This window comes from Coffea arabica, chromosome 4c (genome assembly GCF_036785885.1).
Source record: "Coffea arabica cultivar ET-39 chromosome 4c, Coffea Arabica ET-39 HiFi, whole genome shotgun sequence".
NCBI classification, from domain to species: Eukaryota; Viridiplantae; Streptophyta; class Magnoliopsida; order Gentianales; family Rubiaceae; genus Coffea; species Coffea arabica.
Genome location: NC_092316.1, coordinates 15,409,515 through 15,430,426, shown reverse-complemented (window position 1 = coordinate 15,430,426; position 20,912 = coordinate 15,409,515). Strand labels below are relative to the sequence as shown.

Below are 20,912 nucleotides of genomic sequence, written 5' to 3'. Positions count from 1 at the left end.
AGAAGGGATGCTCGTGCATTAACACCCAATGTGCATCTCCCTCTCTCATTTTCTCCATGTCAAACTTGTGGCTCAATAGTAGTAAAGTTGAAAAACATTCATCAACCAACTAGAAATTGAGTTTGATTTGCTGCTTCACCTTTCTGATACTTGCTTTCCTAGCTGGACAAGTGATCCAGTGTCTCAACATGGTAGTTGCTTGCATGGTCTTTCCCCTTGAACGCTTTTTCCTGCAGTGATGACAAATGGCATAGTACAAGCCATTTGCTGTAACATCCTTGAAATCATCCTGAGTCTTGAATGTTTTACTCTTTTTTGGGATGCAAAATCCTTCTCCACCTTCATTCTCCTCCCATGTGCATATTAGCACCTACTTGTTCTCCTTCAATAGGCAAAAAAGCGGTTGCAGAGCCAAGAGCAATCACTGGAACTCCCAGGTTTGCTGTTGTATCATTGCTGATAAAAATAGAACTATCCAACATCATTAGAGCAGATGAATCTGTAGTGGATACAAGTGGGATAGAAGAAACCTCTAGAGGACTAGGAATGCCTACAATTTACCCAAAATAGAAAAAAAAAATTATATTTGTGTCAGGCACCATAAAAAGTCATCAATATCACTACATATCATTGTCAAAGGCATCATTGTCAATCCAAGAAAACTGAACTGGCATTTAGCTTACCTACTCCTTCAGGAGTGGTTTCTAATCTTGAGCAACTTGTCCAAGGCCCAGTTCCGCTTTGCATTTTCTTCAAGAAATCTTCGACAAGAGAACAACAATTTCATGCTTTCACCATTTAAAAAGTCAGGCCATTTTTTTTTAACCTACTAAGCATTAGATCTAAATTTGGGTCTATATAAATATGGTCAATTTAGGTTTGGATTTAGCAGTGCAGGACATGCATACTTGTCATTTTAGGGCTGGCCATTTGGTGTCTCCTCAAATTAAGAATAGTATGAACTCGCAAGCTACTCGCGGAGACTCAGGTATCATATGTCTGGTTCGAACTTCACTTGGTTATGCAATTGAATAGCTTGTGCTGAGTTTTAAATTCAGTCCGAGCGAACTTGACTTCAATATACAATTGAGTAGTTTGTACTTAATCTCAAACTCAGTCCGAACAGTTGACCACACTGCTTGCAAGTAGTCCAATTCGCCACCACCCCTACTAGTTGATAGCATGCAGACCCAATTGGGCCTTAAGGATTAGCCGGATCAGTAGCGTGTACACCAGGAGGAGGCCTCACACGTATAATAATATGTATTAGCCAGAAATGGACTTTAAAAGTTCTAGTTTTATCAAGGGAAAAAAACATCCCCCCTTTAAAGCATAAAGGGAGGATGGAGTGCTAGAAACTTTTTTAGAAGTGTCAATAACATCTCCCTTTTTATTCCGTATAAAACAAGATCGTAATAAGATCACAATATCGTTTTCATCCGTAGTTAACACTTGATTTTGTGGATCTTTTTCTACTCTGTCCTTCACAAAATTCAAGTCCAATAAAACAAGGCCTATAAAGAATCTACGATCGGGTGCTAAACCACGCTGCATCAAATGCCCAGCTCTCACTTACAAAACATCAAATAAAATAAAACAAGTGGCTTGTCAAAAAACTTTCGTTATTCTTAAAGTTAACATGCACATCATTTCGTCGCCCAAGCTTTATACAACAGAATAGAACTGTTAATCGAGCCGAGTCGAGCCGAGTATTTGACTGCCGAGCTCGACTCGAGTTTAATTCGAGCCGAGCTCGACTCGAGCTCGTTAGGAAAACGAGCTTTAAAATGTGTTCGAACTCGACTCGTTAAATGTACATGTGGCTCGAGTTCGAGCTCGACTCGTTTATCACAAATGAGTCGAGCTTCACGAGTTCGAGCTCGAGCTCGTGCAAATTAACCTTAATAAAAACCTATAATTTTTAATTTTTATAATTTTGATTTCTAAAATGACAAATATGCCCTTCATTAACGAGCTTTAATGAGCTACTCGAGTATCAAACGAGCCGAGTAAGCTCGGCTCGTTAACTAAACGAGCATGTTTCGAGCTCGAGCTCGACTCGTTAACCAAAATTAACGAGCCGAGTTCGAGCTTTAACGAACCGAGCTCTAACGAGCTTTCGAGCTACTTGATTAACTTAACAGCTCTACAACAGATAAAGCAGCGACCAGATGGCTGAAATAACACTCCAATATACGTCTATCCAATCCTCTACGACTTAAATAGCCGCCTGCATAATTGCACAACATTCAAGACTGCATTCCCTACAATCTAAGCATCACTCTTCTAGGCCACCAAGATCTGACTCTCATTCAACTTTTTGAAACTTAATTTCTTGTTTAGAGCACCAAGATAGGCCCGAACACTAGAAACAACAATGTCCATTGCCGCACCAGTTCCACTGCAGTAGCAATCAATAATTTAATCAGTTTGATTCACTTTTAGAAAAGAAACAAGAAGTTCCTCTATTTTGCCGGTACAACTAGCATTCGGCATCAATATTATCCTTGTAAAGATCAAGCATTTTCTACCTGAATGTCCGAGACATTGCTTCTCCAGTCAAGGCATGAGTGGCTGTCTGACTATCTCCGCGAATCAAAACTCGGGTTGTCGCTATAGCATCAATGCCTTCTGTGACAGCACTCAAGGAATACTCAAGAAGTATTAGAGGAACCTGCACATATTAATGAGAAAGACTTCAGATGCTGCATTATAGAGGCAGTATCCAAGCTAGAAAAAGGGGATTTACAGCAGTCATCCATAAACTAATAACACAAAAATTGCAGGGCTCCATACAAAGACAAAAAGGCAAAACAATTTTATGTTTAGCATGTAAGTAAGCTTTAGAGCACAATCTTGTAGGCCAAACAAATTCATCACAAACAGATTGATTTGACTGAGCTTTGGCTGAAAACTTGCAGATTAACTGAAGTTCATTACAAAAAATATGCCATTAAGCAAAGAAGCAGGTACTTGACAGATTTCAAGAACCAGGTTGAAATGGTCCATGGAAGCAAGATTCTTAGACATATTATTACCTTGTCCATTTTTCACACCACCGACCAACCACCACAAGCTGTACCATACTTTATTCTAAAGCCACTCAATGATGACGAAGATAATAGAATACTCAAAAGCTAGAGAGCAATCATTTCAAGGTCCGCACAATAACTGGTTTCAACTTCAGATTGAAGGAGAATAAATTTAAAGTTCACAAACCTTGGTAATGAGATCAATTGCTTTGTAAGCTGCATCAACTGGGCCAGTACCAACAGAACATTCAATATGCTCTTTACCATCAGCGTCTATCAGTTTGACAGTTGCAGTAGAAAGACCAAGAGTTCCACAAGTTACCTGTGGCCCAGGAGGACAGCCCATACAATTGGAGTACTGTTTTCCACATTAAGGGACAACTAGACAATAAACAACTAACTGAATTTCAGTCAAATACCTGTACATCTCCAAGTTTCCAGAAAACTTGCGGCTGGAAAACCTCATCTGACACTAGTGCTATCAGGTCCTCATCAGTTATGTTCTGGGACAACAAAAACAAAATAAGAAGAGACAATTTTATTATGTCAAAACGCAAATAAATTGCTGTGGACTATTAGACGTTCATTCGATAAGAGACAAGACTCTTAAACATTCACAACTACACTAGGAAGACATAGGCCAAAAGTTCTTTCATTCATATGTACTGAAAGGACATGGTAGTAAATCACTCCCAGACAAAGTTGAAACAATTGTTAATTGCTATGAGATTTGAGAGGTGAAATCTAGGTTAGCGCCACAGTTGAAGAATGACAGATTCAAGACTGCCATAAGAGAAGACGTAATATAGATCACAAAAATTTAGCTGCAGCACAGCTGTCAGCCTTTTCAACATATGTCCAATTTGAGCAAAAGAAAACAAAATTTATCAAACTATCAACTAGCAGCATTGGTCAGAAAAACTAAACAATGAACTTCCAACAAACTTTTTAGGCACATGCATTGGAGATTATGCCACAGAGAATTTTTATGGAGAAAACATGTTAGCTTTGGTAATAGCCCAATGCATGAAAATTGGATGGAAAAAAGAGAAGTTAACAGTTAGTCTAAACAAAATGCTTCAACATGGTATCGAAAAAGAGCCAATTTATTTAGGGAAAGAATCTTTGTTAGATTGGTAATTTGGACATACGTAAAAAAAGATGACATACTTGAACAGAAGGGAAGCATTTTAGCCTCTATAGGAGTCATGAACGCAGCCTTGAAAGGTGTTCAGACACTACATCAGCATCAGCAATTTGGAAGCATTTTAGCAGAAAAAACAAGAATTATAAAGCAGAAGTTGGAAATCCAAACTAGTACAGCGCATCCTTTCTTCAATTTTAATGTATTGTTGTCCTCTATTAGTTATCTGGGCCTATACGTTTTTGAACTGTTAAATTGTATGTACCAGAGCCAACAAGGAATGTTCACAAGCAATTGTAAAAAAATATATTTATGTACAAGTTAAGGGGTATTGCCAGCATTTGACTGCACAAATAAGCAACATATTATCTAGTTACCGACTACTGCAACACATTGCACACAAGTAACACGTGATAAACACACACCAGCAAGAAAGTTTGTGAAGAATAAGTGCCTCTGTGATCTTTAACAATCTCGAATATAAGTAAGCACCATATATGATGCCTACTGAAATGTTATAACCTGTGAAGAATTATGTATAATGTGCATGCTCTCAATTCGCTTTAACTAAGTTAAACACGTCTTCCTGCAAGCTAAAAGCACTTCTATCTGATTCTAAATTGAAAGAAGACTGACTTGCAAAGCAACTCTGGAGGTGGTATTATAGCAGCCTTTACACTCAAACACTCATGAAAGAACATATGATTCCTATTTTGGTCACTTTGGTTGGATGTAAATGCTTTCAATCAGAAAACCTTTTCCTAATAAAATGTCTTAAGCTGAAAATGTCATTTTCCTGACAATTGCCTGGTGTTTGGACGACAGTTTGAATATCTTTTGAGACTTGTATTATTGTTAACGTTTTGAATTTTTTTTTTGCAATAACAGTATTATCAAATCAAAAAGACTCAGAAAATAATTGATAACAGAGAACATGTCAAGTAGTGCATAAAATTGCAGTTTGAGCTGAAAATAATATTAAAGTACTAATGGTGATACTCTTATCGCCAGACGGAGCAAAGATATGAGACAAAAATTCAAAATCAAACAAGGTTGAGTAACAGATATTATAAAAGTTTGTGTAAAGTGCTTTGAGTCACTTCCAAAATGTCTCAGGAAAAAACTTACTGTCACATAGTAATAGTATGCAAGTTATTTTGGCTAAGAGAGGAAAATCAGGAACATACTTCAAGCTGGAAAATACATTCCCGGTTATTGATGCAATTGAAAATGCTGAAAACATTTTCAGGAAATCAGAGCCACCAAACAGGCCCGAAATTCTATAGCCCTTTGAGAAATTATTTTTTGAGAAGCTTTATAAAAAGTTAAAACGGAAACAAGATCCTATATGGTACTGTAGCATGGTTACCAAGAGATTTTTCCAATTCTCTGTAACAAGTCAACTTCACAAAGTTAAGTAAATTTAAAGGATGTCAAGAAATGAATTCCGAAAAATCAACTAAACCGATTTCAAAGTAAATGGAAGAAAATTTCAGTAATAACATGCTAAACCTAACTTTAAACTAATTTGTAAGAGGACATTATCTGACAAATGCGTGATTTGATATCAAGAGGAAAGAAAAAATTCACATTTACTGAAGATGTAAATGCAAGTTTTTAACAATTATATCTGCACCATTTCATAATTTAAATAGTTCAATTGGTAGAAAAAAGAAACAAATGGATATCTTCTTTTACAGTACTCTCGAAGTATTCAATACAGTAAATTTAAGCTGCTTGTGTGCCCAATCATCAAAGACCCACCAACACACGGTCTGCAAATATGCCACTTTCGAAAGTTATCAAATATAATAAACAAAGACTCAATTTACCTTTTTGTTTTCAGCAACGGATTTAAAGCGCGGAAATAGATCATCCAATTCTTTACCATCAATGTCATAGCCAAGCTGCAATGGTAATAATAATAAGATATGACATAACACGAGGTGCCTAATGAAAGTATAACCTGCATACATATTAGAAAAAGGGTGAATGAACTTTACCTCCAAAAGTTTGGCTTTCAAAGCATGACGTCCACTGCCACAAGAATACAATATAAAAATTAAATAGCATTCATGGACTCAAAGGAAATACCATATTTCAATTTTCTTATTTGCAGGAATAAATATCACTTGAACTTTGTGACCAATGCCAAGCAAAATTTGGTAATCTGTAGACTATGCCCTTCATCAGCTCAAACTAGCAACACAAAAATCAAATGACACTGATAATAACATAAAACTGTCAACACATTTTCAATAATGACATGACAAACTAAATTCACAAGAGAGTCTCAGCGATGTGAAGCTTCAGATCTGGATAATCGGTCTACCTTTAAATTTACTTGAAAACAACAATTGCTGCTAAATATTTTCTCCAGTTAAACAAAAAATTCAACAAAAGGCCCCTGATGTAGGACAAGACAGGGTTGATTTCGCCTACTGGTGCTGGCGGAAGAATGAGAGGATCTTTGATCGTTTTAGGGCTGTGAACAGTACCCTTGAAATTTTTTTTTTCTTTTTGGGGGGAAAGGAGGAGGAGAGGAGGAAAGGACATAGGAACAGCAGTAATAATAAACAAAAAAACTCAATCCTTTATTCATCAATCTCTGCCTACAATGACATAGGAATAGCAGTAACAATAAACTTCAAACTTTCCTAAAAAGATATAGAACTCCTGTTTCCTATTCTATATAGAATGAAAACTAGTTGTAGAACCTCCCCTAGTAGCTACTGCCCCAATTACTTACCTAACACAATTAATAAGTAAAAAAGACTCAACGAAACAATTGCTGGAAATTTCTCCCCAATAAGTCAAAAATGAGAATACACCTTCAGCCCTTAAATTTCTAGAATGTACCAAATCTGAGTAAGCAAAAACAAAAATGATGTTAAACAAAGACACTTAATTGACACATTCTTTTTCCTAATTAGGCTGCTTATCTTCAAGGGATGCCTAGTCAAAGCTCAAGGAACATCATGAATATCTTTAATTTTAGATTGCCTAGAGCTCATTCTTGACTACTTCACTCTCCCCTGGTTGGAGAAAACTTGACCTCGAGTTCTATAGAATGTAGCACAAAGAACTTGAAGGTCAGAAACAAATTGAAAGAAGAATTGGAATCCAAAAACTTCTCTTTCCATGTATTTTAGGGAGCAACAAGCAAAGCAGGAGCTTCATAGGCTGAATATTGAGAAATTCTCCAAGGAAGCCTATTGTTGGAGCGAATAAAGAGGAAACAGACTATGCTTCTGCACTCATTGAATTGCCAACACTACCATGAATTGCCAACACTACCATGACCTTTTTCCATATGATCACAGCAAATTCATCCTCCTTGGCTGAAGCAGGCCTTCTGCAGACTTAGTTTCTGGAATTTTATTCACTTAGGAATCCATATCTGCCACCATTTATGTGCATCTTCAATCTTAGGTGCATGATCAAAATTTTGAAGTGTCATTTCTGTTTTACCATCAACAAACTTACGAAACTCAATAGTATTCTGAAAATTCCGGCGGTGTTAAACTCATTGAATTCAACTACCAGCAATAACTTTAGAATTATCGATTTCCACAAGAGGTTCATTAAACCAATTCACTCTTCCTACCCTCACTGCTTCTTGGATAATAGGGGAAAATTAATCTTCTTGCTGTGCTAATGGCATAACAAACTGACTTGATTCAATAAAATTGCAAAACTGCTAACTTCTTGCAGAAGGTTCCTGAGTAATTTGATTTGGGCATACAAGTGAAGCAAATCATGGCTCACAGCCTCGAACCGCCTTCAGCTAAGCAAATAGGATTTTGTTATAATCCTTAAAATTATGGCCATCAACATAACTCCAGAGAGCAAGCCATCTACTAAAATATCATAAGATGATCAAAGGCATTAAAAGATGAAACAATTCTGATTATGTGCTAGAAGAGAAAAAATGAGTAGGTCACCCAGTCATATGTAAAGAAGAAAATAATATGGCTCATGAAGAAGCTGGGGTCTTGAAATCAAACTGATCTAGAGACAAGATCGCGGTAATCTCACCTACAAGGGCTAGCTGAAGAATGAGAGGATCATGGGACTGACTTGTGGCTCTTAATAGTACCCATGAACAGTAACATGTGGGGAAAGAGGTGAAGAGCAATCTTGTGGAAGCATAAGAGAAACTAATAAACAAAAAAATCCACTCTTGATTCATAAATCTCTACATGAATTAGATAAGAACAAAAGTATTTATAACAAACTATAAACTGCCTAAAACATATAGAGCACCTATTTCCTAATCTAAATAGGAAAGCAGACTAGTTTAAAACTTCCCTTAACCGCAACTACTCCAATTAGTTACCTAATGAAATAAATAACTAAAAAGTACTTAACAACACCATTTGCTCAAAATTTCATGTGAACACTTCAAAGATGAAATTACTTTCTCGATCTAAAATTCTAGAAAGTAATCTGAGTTAGTTAAACTAGGATGAACTTAAATAAAGACACTTAATTGATGCATTTTTGCTCCTAATTAGGCTGCTTATCATCAAGGGATGCCCAGTTGAAGTTTGAGGAATATCATGAATATCTTTAAGATTTCCTGGAGCTCTTTGTTGACTGCATTAGCACTGCTGCACAAGAAAAGAAAACTATATCGTCCATACTAGAAAATTTATAACCTTTGTTCTTGGAAAGAAATTATCTTCATTTTTCCTTTTTTGATGCTTTGGGAAAAAGAGGCATAAGGTATATGCTTTAAAACAAAAGTTGATCAACTTTTTTATTTTTTTATACCATACTGAATAGGAATAAGAAATGAGACCAGAACAGCTACTTTTATATAAACTCTTTTTAATAGCATTGAGATATTGAGATCGACTCTCTGTTTATTTAAACAAAACTGTCTTTTTCGAACATAGTTTACTCTCAGGTGCTTTCAGCGAATTACTGTCCTTCAAGAGTTGATACGTTTTCTTGTAAAATTTAATGAACAAATGCAAAACACTGTACGTGCCAAAGAAAGAGAATTTGAAAACGACAAACACCATTACCAAATATACTGATCAGTTTGAAAAATACACAGCTGGAAATGTTACCACATACCTAAGTTTACCAAGAACAATTCCAGACTCGTTACTACGAAGCAGACCAATATCTTCAGGAGACATAATCTCATATGTATCTTTATTTTTAAGCATCCCATCCTATAACAGATTCAATCAAAAAGAAAATGATAAGAAGCAAAGACGGGGAAAGACTTGACAAATGCAAAACATCATATTTATATCAAGCACAAACAAATTTTGCCTGATTAATCATGTGTAAAGATAATTACAGAAGTGTAAACAAATAACTGGGCAAACAAAAGGAAAGAACTAAAAATGGAAGGACAATAATAATCATGAAGGGCAATAGAGGATACAAGATGAAGAGATGTGAGTTCCTAATACATTGAATGCAGACCACAAAAAGGAAATACTTATTCCAGTAAGTAATCATTAAAATTAGAACTATACTTCTAAAGACCATCTTTCATGGGCCAAAGTGCTCGTCCTATAACAGTATATTCCGTAAGACTTAAGATGCACGTGTGCAAGAACAGTGACATAGGATGATAAAAGAGAAACATAGCCCTGAGAATTGAGATTTGTTTCTTATACTACAGCATTAAAAAACTTGAAGTGAAATTTCTGTAACTAAAGAGAATGAAGAAGTGGGAAAGAAGTTCAAGAAAAAAGTTCAATACAGTTTTCATATCTGCCTCAGTTTCATTTCATGAACTTTGAAAAATCATGTAATGTCATTACCCAATGACAATTTTCTGCTAGATTCAAACTCAATAGCTAGCCCCTTATCAAGTACTGTTTCAAGTAACAGAAATTGATTTTATGCAAACTAACTGAGAATTGACTATTTTGTGCTACAAATTGCCCCAAGATGCTGAGATGTTTTCCAAAATCTGAAATCTGGTTTGAAGATGAAAGTGTACAAAATGCCCCACAGTTTGGAGTTTGTGAGAGAGTGAGGGGAGTTCCTCTTTTTGTTAGTACGATAGACTGGAGTTTGTTCACAAAGTTAAAACTTTACTGCACTAAAGAGAATCAGCAAGCATAGAGAAGCAATAATATCAGAAACCTACCTTGAGGTACCTATAGCTAGTTTCCCTTGTGGTCAATAATTCCACTTGCATCCCATTACGACGATATAACCCAAACAGAATTTATAAAATCAGAGTAACGACTATATTGACCTTCTGGCAAATATAACTCTTTATTTTAAGGTAAACAAAATGTCAGATACTAGTACATGGGTATGGGGAAGATTCTGGCAAATATACAAATTATGTATAAGAACTGCTGTTAAATAAAGGACGAGGGATTTTTTTTCCTTGGAATTTTTTAGATTCCTTATATTTAACGGAAATTTACAATTTTAGATAGGTCACGCTTCTCCATTTCTTTCTGCTTTTTATTTTCTTATCCACCTGATCACCTTCCTTCTTTTTAAGCTGAATGTCCTAAAGTTTTCTACTTCACTTCCCATTTCTCCTCCCCCTTCACTATCAAAATCCACCAGATTAGAAAGTCAAATAATACAAAAAATTTTCAAAGTGTCCCATATGGATCCCATACCAGTACCACTGTCATATCGTGCACAGGCATGTTGAGGTAAAACAAAGAGAGTCAGACTAACAATGGTTGACTTTGTTCTTATTTTACTCTAACTCGAGTAGAGGAATGCAATACATCTTGGTGATGACTAGTAACTTTACGACAGTACATTTTGTTTACCTTGAAATAAAGAGTTAATTACAATTACATCGCCTGATGTTTAGCCAAATTAAAAAATCTACCTTATGGTTCGATCAACTTACAACATCCCTACAGTTTGACCAAATTACAGTCAAACCCTTGAATGGCATAACATTTTTCAACTGCCCCCGTCACATTAGCTAGCATTAGCCCCAAAGACCCAATTTAAGAACTTCAAGTTCATTACATTTTACCTCACCTGTGGTTTTTAGATATCAAAAAATGAACCTGTAATTTGTCCAGATATCTATCTAATGCTTCAAATAGCCCACATTTATCAAAGATGCATCCTTCACGTGTTGAATTACTTCAATGAAATTCCCAAATTACCAATTAATTCCCATTTCTCTCTTCCTACAATTTTTTCATCTCCCTATCGGTAACAATAAGTATGACCAAAACCCTAGTTACATGGCATTACTGATGCTGCTTTAGACACCAGTGCTATATACTCAATATGCATAAAAAATTTCCAAGTCTCTATGCAGATAATCAAAATTCCATTTTTAAATGAATAAAATTTTGATTTTTAATGCACCTCTTAGCATTAAGTTGTAATATTTTTTTTTGGGCACAAAAACACTCAGTGTGACAGAAAAACTCCAAGAAAGATGCTATAATTTTATAATTTTATAATTCATGTAATCCAGCTAAATTTTATAATTTCACACCCAATACCATCCAAATATAATAGATGTTTGTCGTATGGAGAAGATGGGTTTGCAGAGTCTGATGGCAGTAGGGGTGAGCCGTAGGCAAAGAAAAAGTGGCAAGCGGAAGAATTTTTCCCAAATTCTTTCATCTTCTTTTGTTTTTAATTTTTTTTGAAACTAGCAATTGATTGTTTTCTTTAAATTTGGGTTTAATCTTTTCTTGCATGCATTGAGAGATTTGTTTATAAGCAATTTGCTTACAATTGATATGGTTAAAAGTGTGTATGCTAGTTCAACTACTGAACTTGGAAAACTTCAGAGTTTTCAGCATTTCAAATAATGAATCTGCAGCTCTCAGTACATTTTCCCCTCTTTGTCCCTCTTTCTATTTATTCTTAATTCATGATTTTGCTTTCTACCATAAAACTACCATTCACTTTATTCAAATCTTCTTTTTTCAAGCACAAATCATCCCTTAGCCATTTAGTTAACCATCGACCACCAATCTGACCTGTCCATTAAAATTAACAATTTAATTCTAATTTTACTAAAATATCCAAAATAGGATGGAAAGATAAAAATTCACATAAGATCGCTCTTGTTCTACTGGAAGGCATCCATTTTCATTATCACATGCAGACCACATCAAACTATTACATACTAATTTATTCTTCTTTTGAAAATTTTACTCCTATACCAATAAAAGACATATTAGACGAGTAGACCACTAAGTTATAAGAAAAGCCACTAAAGGACACAATTAAAGTTATATTCAACATGATGCAGATGAAAATAATCGACTACCTTAATGAAATGCTCTAAACTACAGTTGGAGCACTGAATAATAACAAGGCAGAAATGAATGCAAAAGCCAAGCACCATCAGATAGGAACACAAAATAGCCAAGCAAGCAAAGCTAAAGAACCAAGAGATATTGAAACTTTTTCAACAAATTAAACAAACCTGATGGATGCCACTTTCATGAGCAAAAGCATTAGCTCCAACAATAGCCTTGTGTGGCTGGATATGCAGTCCACTACACTCTTCTACCTAGAGGATGAGAGTGTCCAAGAAAACCTGATGAACAAAATACAACTGGAAGGATACTATCATCAACAGAAACTAATAAAGTCTCCGGCTGAATACCATCTTGCTTGTCACAACAATGTGTTGTGTGTTGATACCAGTGTAAAGGCCACCCATTACTTGTTCTCCACGACACTTGATGGCCATCACAACCTACAGGGCAAGGTATCAATTTAATACGTAAGGTGTAAATTTTATCACAAAAAATAAATCAGGCCAACCTAAAGAATGTTCAAAGACTAACCATGGAGATGAAAATTTGATTAAAAATAACTATAGCTTTAACTTCTGTAACAAACATAAATAAAGCATCCAGTAACATATCAAAGGTTAGAAAAGCAATATATAAACAACAGTAAAGGTCACTTTAAAATTTTTAAACAAGCAAAGCAAGAGGACACTTGGCAAGTTTAGACTTGTAGGCAATGTAGAAGACATGGAAATTAGATGGAAACCATTATCCATGTAAACAATTGACAAAATCCAGTAAAGAAAGTTATGTCATACACACTGATCAAAGTGATGCATTCAAAGGTTGAAAATAAAATGTCAACAACTATTGCATTGTCCTGGCCAAGAAGGCTATTTTTGGACTGTGAAGAATAACACCAGTGGCATACATTAAGGTCAAAGAATACGCCATAGCAGAGAGCACCAAACTTGACAAAGGTCAAGTAAATTAACAAGCAAAAGAATCTCAGTTGCTCAAACATTTACACTTCAAACAAAAGTAAGTTATGAAGGGGGCCAAAAAAAAAGAGAGGTATTGGAAGCTGAAAAAAAAAAGAAATTATTCTGTAATGTGAATTTAAAAAGCTTCTTAAATTCTGATCTGAGTATGTAAAGGATTTCTTTTAATGCTACTCAAAAGGTCATTAAAGTCACCATGAAACAAAATCAGGACATCCCAAGTAATTCAAACCATAGTCTAACAGAAACCCTTAGCAGAAATTATGCAATCACAAAACTAAGCGTTGAAACATACACTAACACCCAAGTTTCAAGTGTTATCTACATCCCCATCTGGAAACCAATATTGATCATCAGATAAAACTCTCACAGTGACAACAGAAGACTTTGATGGCTACCAAGATTTTTAAGTGTGTTATTTGACCCAAACAAAGGTGATCAACAAAACCTTTGTTCACAGACATCTCAGCATTATAAATTATTATTGAATTGCACCTACACTCCATCAGCAAGTTTGCATCACTTTTGCTGACATCATATCATGACAGTGTCAACAGATGGAATGACCACCCCCTGCAATTACAATCCTCGAGCAAAATTTTCCATGTCTTTGAATGTTCTGTTTGCACAGAAATCTTGCCTTAAGCATTATACCACAAAAGAAATAATTTAAACTTCTACAACTCTCTCAGATAAATGAAGATCTAAAGAGACAAGATTCTCTCTCTCCAAAATGCTATCTGATATTCTGCATGTCCACAGAATGGCTCCCATTCTAATTTCTCACATAAGTACCTCCCATCAGGAGAATTTCCACCTGTTGCATTTTGTCCAAGGATGTGATCCGTTCTATGGATCTTCAAACGCATGTACCAATGTTCTTAGATAGCCTTACAAGAGGTTCTCTACTTCATCCGTATGTTTCAATATCCAGCTCTTAACTCATCATGCATGAACCCTTTTGCAAGTTAAAAGAGTAAACTTCAATAGATAAGATCAAAGCACCAACAATTTTGCCACATAGTCTTCCCGATATTGCAGGTGCATTAAGGAATGGAAAAACAGAATCAAAACTACTGATAACCACACTGCACCCAAATAAGGAATCCAAAAGATTCATACTAATATAAGATACGCAGTGATTACTGACCTCCTCCAATGAAGCATTACCCGCTCTTTCACCAATGCCGTTGATGGTAACTTCTAATTGTCTTGCACCAGCAATTGCTCCCTAGGGTCAAATTAAACATAATGCAAGTTTAGCTTGAATTTGATAATATGTCACTCAAGTAAACAACAATGCAAGAGCTCACTCCAATAGAGTTTGCGGTAGCAAGACCCAAATCGTTCTGGCAGTGTGTTGAAATGATAACATTATCAATTCCAGGGGTGTTTGCTTTTATGTCAGCAATTAGTTGTTCAAATTCATCATGCACAAGAATGCCAACAGTGTCAGGTATGTTAAGGGTCGTTGCACCAGCTTTGATAACCTCTCCCAGAATTTCGTAAAGAAACTCCCTATCAGATCTACAAGGAAGGACAAATAGAAATAGAAACAAACAAAAATACAAAACTATGAATAACTAGAAAAAGAAAATTATTAAAAAAAATTGCAAGAGAAATACTAATTGGAAATTAAAGAAGAGTGAAACCTTCCAGCATCTTCAGGGCTGAATTCAACATCAGGACAACCCAAACTTCTAGCATAGGCCACCATACTCCTAGCAGTTTCCAGCACCTGTTCTTTAGTCTTTTTCAACTTATGCTTCAAATGAATCTCACTGGTGGCAATGAAGGTGTGTATCCTTGGCTTCTTAGCATATTTCACAGCCTCCCAAGCCTTATCAATATCCCTCTTATTACACCTAGAAAGCCCACAAATAACTGGCAAATGGCCATCAGCACCTTCGGGGCTAACATTCCCGACTTCTTTAGCAATCAATTTGACGGCTTCAAGGTCGGCTTCTGAAGAAGCAGGGAAACCTGCCTCAATGATGTCAACACCCAGCTTTGCCAGCTGTCGAGCGATGTCCAGCTTCTGTTTGGTCGTCATTGTTGCTCCGGGAGATTGCTCGCCGTCGCGGAGAGTAGTGTCGAAAATCCGGACATAGTTAGGGTCAGATATGCGGTTTGGGATGTATTCAGGACGCGGACAAGACTGCTTCAGAGTGGAGATGGGAGGAGCAGAGGATCGGATTGAGCAGCGGACAAGGAAAGAGGGTTTAGCACGTTCGAGATTGAAATTGGGGGAAATTTGGGAAGGTTTGGAGAAGAAAGCAGCAGCGGATGTAGTGGCAGTCTTGGTGGAGGAAAATCTTTTGCAGAATTGAGGATTTGGAGACACAGAAGCCGCCATTTGCAGATGCCAGCTGAAGGGGTAGGCAGCAGAGAAGAACAAGGAGACTAGAATAAGGATTTCTAATTAGTACTGCAGCATTATACAGGTTGTGATATTTAGCTCCTAATTAGACAGTAATTACTTAATTAACTAAATCCTAAAGAGCTGTTTGATGAGTTATTTTCCTAAAAATTTATCATTTCTTAAATTTCTGACCACAGCATTCATCCAACTCTCTCTCATTTTCTTCATAAGGTTTCTATCTTTCTTTTACCAGCACTGGCTCTCAAACTTGAATCAAATTTTGCTTTTCCTTTCCCATGTATTTACCTAAGCCAAAATTTCTTTAACAAAAAACATATCTGTTAAGAGACTAAAATAATTTAAGCCCAAATTACATCATGTAAAAAGTCGTGTATCTATCTAAATTTTATACCGTCAGAAATTCTACCATTCAATTATAGAGTCGAAATCAATAGTTTAATATTCTTCCAGGCAGTAAAATATGCAAAATCTGCTCAAAAAATTACAAGCAAGTAAATATACTTCCATACGAGAAATTGATTTAAAAAAAATTGCACCAAAATTCGATGCGGCTTCAGTAGTAATCTGCAACACAATTTGAAACAAAAAGATAAATTGCAAAATTAAATGCAATTATTCCAGAGAGGAGAGGAAACATTATAGAGTGATTGTACGTACAGAGATTGGAAAGAGAGACAGTACGTACAGAGATCGGAAAGAGAGACAGAGAGTAAAGGTCGAATAGAACAGCGAGAATTTCTAATTAATACTCGGTGGCATTAAATGGGGGTCTTGAGATTAAGCTCTTAATTAGCGATAATCAGAAAGTAACTGAATTAATTGAAATCGGAAGTTTGAAATCAGAATTTTTCGAAATTTTGACATGAATTTTCCCGACCGATTTCGAATTCGAAATGGCCAATTCCGATTTCAAATTCGATTTGGAATTGAATTTGGAATTCGGTGAATTTGCCGAATTCAAAAAGATGCTCCACGAGGCATGCCAACATTCAGGACCTGAAAAGGGCTTACTGTAAACAGTACTGTTGATGCTAGAGAAAAACTATTACAGGCATCATGCTTTCGAGCCTTGAGATACTATGTTGTTACTGATGACATGAACATCTTTTCTTTTTTTTCTTTTTTTTTTAGTCTTCTCCAAGTAAGCGCAGTAGTGGTCACACACACACAGAATAAAAATGGTATAGGCAACTCAGCTTTTTATTTATTAAAAAAAAAAAAGAAAAAAGAAGAAGAAGAAGAAAGCAAGGCGTGCTGCTACAACCAATACAAAGTCCATACTGGAAAGTTGTTTATGCCTTCTTCTTTTGTGTGTGTAGGATATTGAGCCGACATATGAACGGAACAAGTGCGGAGAGAAAAAATATGGCCTTTCCCTTAAAGATGCCCTGCATTTAAGGATGGCCAATCCAGGCAGCCTTTTAAATCTAAATGGTTTCTCTCAAACTCAAGAAGAAAGGACGAGATCCAATTTTTGCCCACCATGACTTTGCATCATTCTGACAAAATGTGGAAACCCCCCAACTCTCCTACTCAGAAGCTGTTTGATCAAATGCCTAAGAAAAATAAACTAGAAACATAGATTAATAGCAATTATAGCACAGCCTAAGTAAAATCACCCTCGTACCTCAATTTGTCCTTGAAGATGAAGGCTGATGATGGCTTGAAGATGAAGACTGTCGGGCTTGAAGATGGCGTGAAGATGAAGGTGAAATCGAGAGTGAGAGAGAGTGAAAATGAAAACTGAGGAAGTAGAAAAGCTGAAGGCAGAATAGTTGAGCTCCTTCTCGGGTCTCGACTCCGCCTCCACCGCCACACTCTGCCAGTCTTCAGTCGAGAGTCGAGACCCGAGAAGGAGCTCAACTATTCTGCCTTCAGCTTTTCTACTTCCTCAGTTTTCATTTTCACTCTCTCTCACTCTCGATTTCACCTTCATCTTCACGCCATCTTCAAGCCCGACAGTCTTCATCTTCAAGCCATCATCAGCCTTCATCTTCAAGGACAAATTGAGGTACGAGGGTGATTTTACTTAGGCTGTGCTATAATTGCTATTAATCTATGTTTCTAGTTTATTTTTCTTAGGCATTTGATCAAACAGCTTCTGAGTAGGAGAGTTGGGGGGTTTCCACATTTTGTCAGAATGATGCAAAGTCATGGTGGGCAAAAATTGGATCTCGTCCTTTCTTCTTGAGTTTGAGAGAAACCATTTAGATTTAAAAGGCTGCCTGGATTGGCCATCCTTAAATGCAGGGCATCTTTAAGGGAAAGGCCATATTTTTTCTCTCCGCACTTGTTCCGTTCATATGTCGGCTCAATATCCTACACACACAAAAGAAGAAGGCATAAACAACTTTCCAGTGTGGACTTTGTATTGGTTGTAGCAGCACGCCTTGCTTTCTTCTTCTTCTTCTTTTTTCTTTTTTTTTTAATAAATAAAAAGCTGAGTTGCCTATACCATTTTTATTCTGTGTGTGTGTGACCACTACTGCGCTTACTTGGAGAAGACTAAAAAAAAAAGAAAAAAAAGAAAAGATGCTCATGTCATCAGTAACAACATAGTATCTCAAGTAGGGGTGAGCATTCGGTGCAAATGCGGTAAATCGGTACGCTGAATTCAGTTTTTTCGGTTATTGCACCTATAGAAATCTAAACCATTTTCAATTTTGAATTGGGCATTACCGAATTCATGCGGTACCCGAATTCAAATTCGAAAACGGTAATGAATTCGGTCTAACCGAATTCATCTATTATTTTAAAAAAAAAACCTGAAGCAAATTAAGAGAATATATAAACCAATCTTTATAGTTCAGCAACTACCAACCCCCGCAAGCCATTAGATGTTTCTCTTTTACACATTGCAGAAAATTCATATCCAGAATCCTAGGTACAACTTCTGGAGGCGTACTTTCACTAGATGTGCACCAGAGATTGAGAATCTCCACGGACAAGGAGGTAAAATTTTCATTTTAGCAAGTTTTTTCCTTTTTAATTTTTCTAACGGGTAAAAGGTGGAATTTTTCCCCAAGGCCTTAACTTTTAAAGGCTGCACAACTGGAGAGAGCTTCTTGTGTATAAAATACAAAGCTTATGTTATATCACACCTAATCTAAACTACCAAAACAGTTAGAGTTTGCAATTGGAAGCTCAGATTTCGTCCCCTTATCAATTCAGGATAACAAGTTTTCTAGTCGATCTTGGCCCATTTTAATGCCAGAGACACAGAGCCAAAAACAGAGGAGCACTTACCTAAGTGAGCCAGAGATGAGCAGTGATGAACCAGCGATGAACTAGTGAGATCTTGGTGCTTCGTCTTCGACACTCGGCAGCGATGAACCAGCACGGCAGGACACAGCCGACAGGAGACGTAGAGCGCGGCGGACTGGCGGAGGCCGGAGAGGCAGAGAGCAGCTTCGATTTGGGAATTGGGACTTGGGACTTGGGAGTGTTAGTGCTGTGAAAGCCCTGGGTGACGGCAGTCACGGCACTATGCAATATTGCAAATTTGCAATGGTTGTTTTGATGTTTTCTCACTTTTCAATTTTCATCAGGTGAAGATGAAATCCGACTTTTTCCAAATGAAGTGATTTTGAAATTTTTAATTTACAAACTGGGGCTCCTAAATTATAATACATTCATTATGCTCCTCAATGATTTAAAAATTATTACTAATTTGATCCCCAAATTTATTCATAATTGAACGCATTACTTATGTTCAAATCATTTTGTGGTTTAATTGGCATTTATTTGATCACTTATACCTAAAATCCTTGGTATATGATTTAAGAAACACATAAAAAGTGATTAATTTAAACTAATTTAGTTAGTAGTTACAATGAATTTATAATTTACAATGATTAATAATAAGTAATATTAGTTATAAACTTACAAATTACAATGAATCAATGATTAGTGATAAGTTACATTAGTTACAAATTTATAATTTATTTCAAATCAAAATAAAACTTATTCACTTGATTTGCAACTCACATGTATTCACTTACACTGCTTAGTTATTTTGTTTATACTTAAAGCCTTAAGATTAGTAAATAGATAATATGAACTTTTAACTTATTTGATCACTTATACCTACAATCCTTAGTCTATGATTTAAGGAACACATAAAAAGTGATTAATTTAAACTAGAATAAACCTTAGACTGTACAATGGTAATTTATGAATTTATAATTTACAATGATTAATAATAAGTAATATTAGTTACAAACTTACAAATTACAATGATTAGTGATAAGTTATGTTAGTTACAAACTTATAATTTATTTCAAATCAAAATTAAACTTATTTATTTACATATGTTATTGTGAAAGTCAATACACTAATACATTGATTTGCAATTCATATACATTCACTTACACTGCTTAGTTGTCTTATCTATACTTATATGATTAGTGAATATGTAATATAAATTTAGAGTACACTAATACTTGCAAGTTATAGATTACGCATTCAAATATTCAATAATTCAAACATGAATGATATATCAAATTACCAATATCTAAATTCTAATTACTAATTATGTTTATTGTTTAATATTTAGTATTATACATATATGTATTAATTATTATCTAATTCTAGTCATGTTACTCATGTATAAAATAATAAGTATTATAGTTATCTTATATTGTAATGTATTACTATGCATTATTGTAGTCATATAACAATTAATAAATACTAAAATAATATAAATATATTGTACATTATTATATATTATTATTATTATAAGTACATGATATGATGATAATACCATATACTAATTATTATGAATAGCATTTACCTATATAATATAATAAAGTATTAGTAGTATATACTAATACTAAATAGCATTTATCTATATATTATATAATTTTATATACCAATTTGGTAATTCGAATGCGGTAATGCGGTACCCGATTTCAATTACCGAATTTGAATGCGAAATCGGTTATTACCTAATTCATAATCTCATTACCTATTTCATACCATATTAGAATTCGGTGAATTTGGTACGTGTCGAATTTGTACCAAATTACCAAATACCCGATTTCAAATTACCGAATTGAATTTGAAATCGGTTATGAATTCTGTAAGAACCGAATTTGCTCACCCCTACTTGAGAGGCGAATTGAGGAAGAG

The 20,912-nt window shown here is 35.5% G+C and overlaps 1 protein-coding gene across 3 annotated transcripts; it reads right to left on the bottom strand.

The window, feature by feature from the left end:
* Window positions 1–2,172: 2,172 nt before the first annotated feature.
* On the bottom strand, window positions 2,173–19,294 carry LOC113739945 (2-isopropylmalate synthase A-like). 3 transcript variants are annotated; one of them, XM_072046121.1, is made up of 13 exons: window positions 19,029–19,294; window positions 15,052–16,778; window positions 14,713–14,926; window positions 14,550–14,630; window positions 12,770–12,862; window positions 12,587–12,673; window positions 9,262–9,362; window positions 6,180–6,213; window positions 6,009–6,083; window positions 3,452–3,535; window positions 3,220–3,354; window positions 2,532–2,674; window positions 2,173–2,401 (listed from the first exon to the last, which is right to left on the bottom strand). In XM_072046121.1, the coding sequence occupies exons 2-13, from the start codon at window positions 15,753–15,755 to the stop codon at window positions 2,287–2,289; spliced, it is 1,866 nt and encodes a 621-aa protein (XP_071902222.1). In that variant the 5' UTR covers window positions 15,756–16,778; window positions 19,029–19,294; the 3' UTR covers window positions 2,173–2,286. The 3 variants fall into 3 exon arrangements, with proteins under 3 accessions (XP_071902222.1, XP_027123175.1, XP_027123176.1); XM_027267374.2 differs by having other exon boundaries at window positions 15,052–15,802; XM_027267375.2 differs by having other exon boundaries at window positions 15,052–15,768.
* Window positions 19,295–20,912: the final 1,618 nt, after the last annotated feature.

Coding starts and splice junctions, on each gene's coding strand:
- LOC113739945 (XM_072046121.1), bottom strand. CDS start 15,755: ATGGCGGCTTCTGTGTCTCCAAATCCTCAATTCTGCAAAAGATTTTCC. Junction 9,363..12,586: donor ATGAAAGTGGCATCCATCAG/GTTTGTTTAATT, acceptor AATCTGTTATAG/GATGGGATGCTTAAAAATAA. Junction 2,402..2,531: donor GCAATGTCTCGGACATTCAG/GTAGAAAATGCT, acceptor TTGCTACTGCAG/TGGAACTGGTGCGGCAATGG.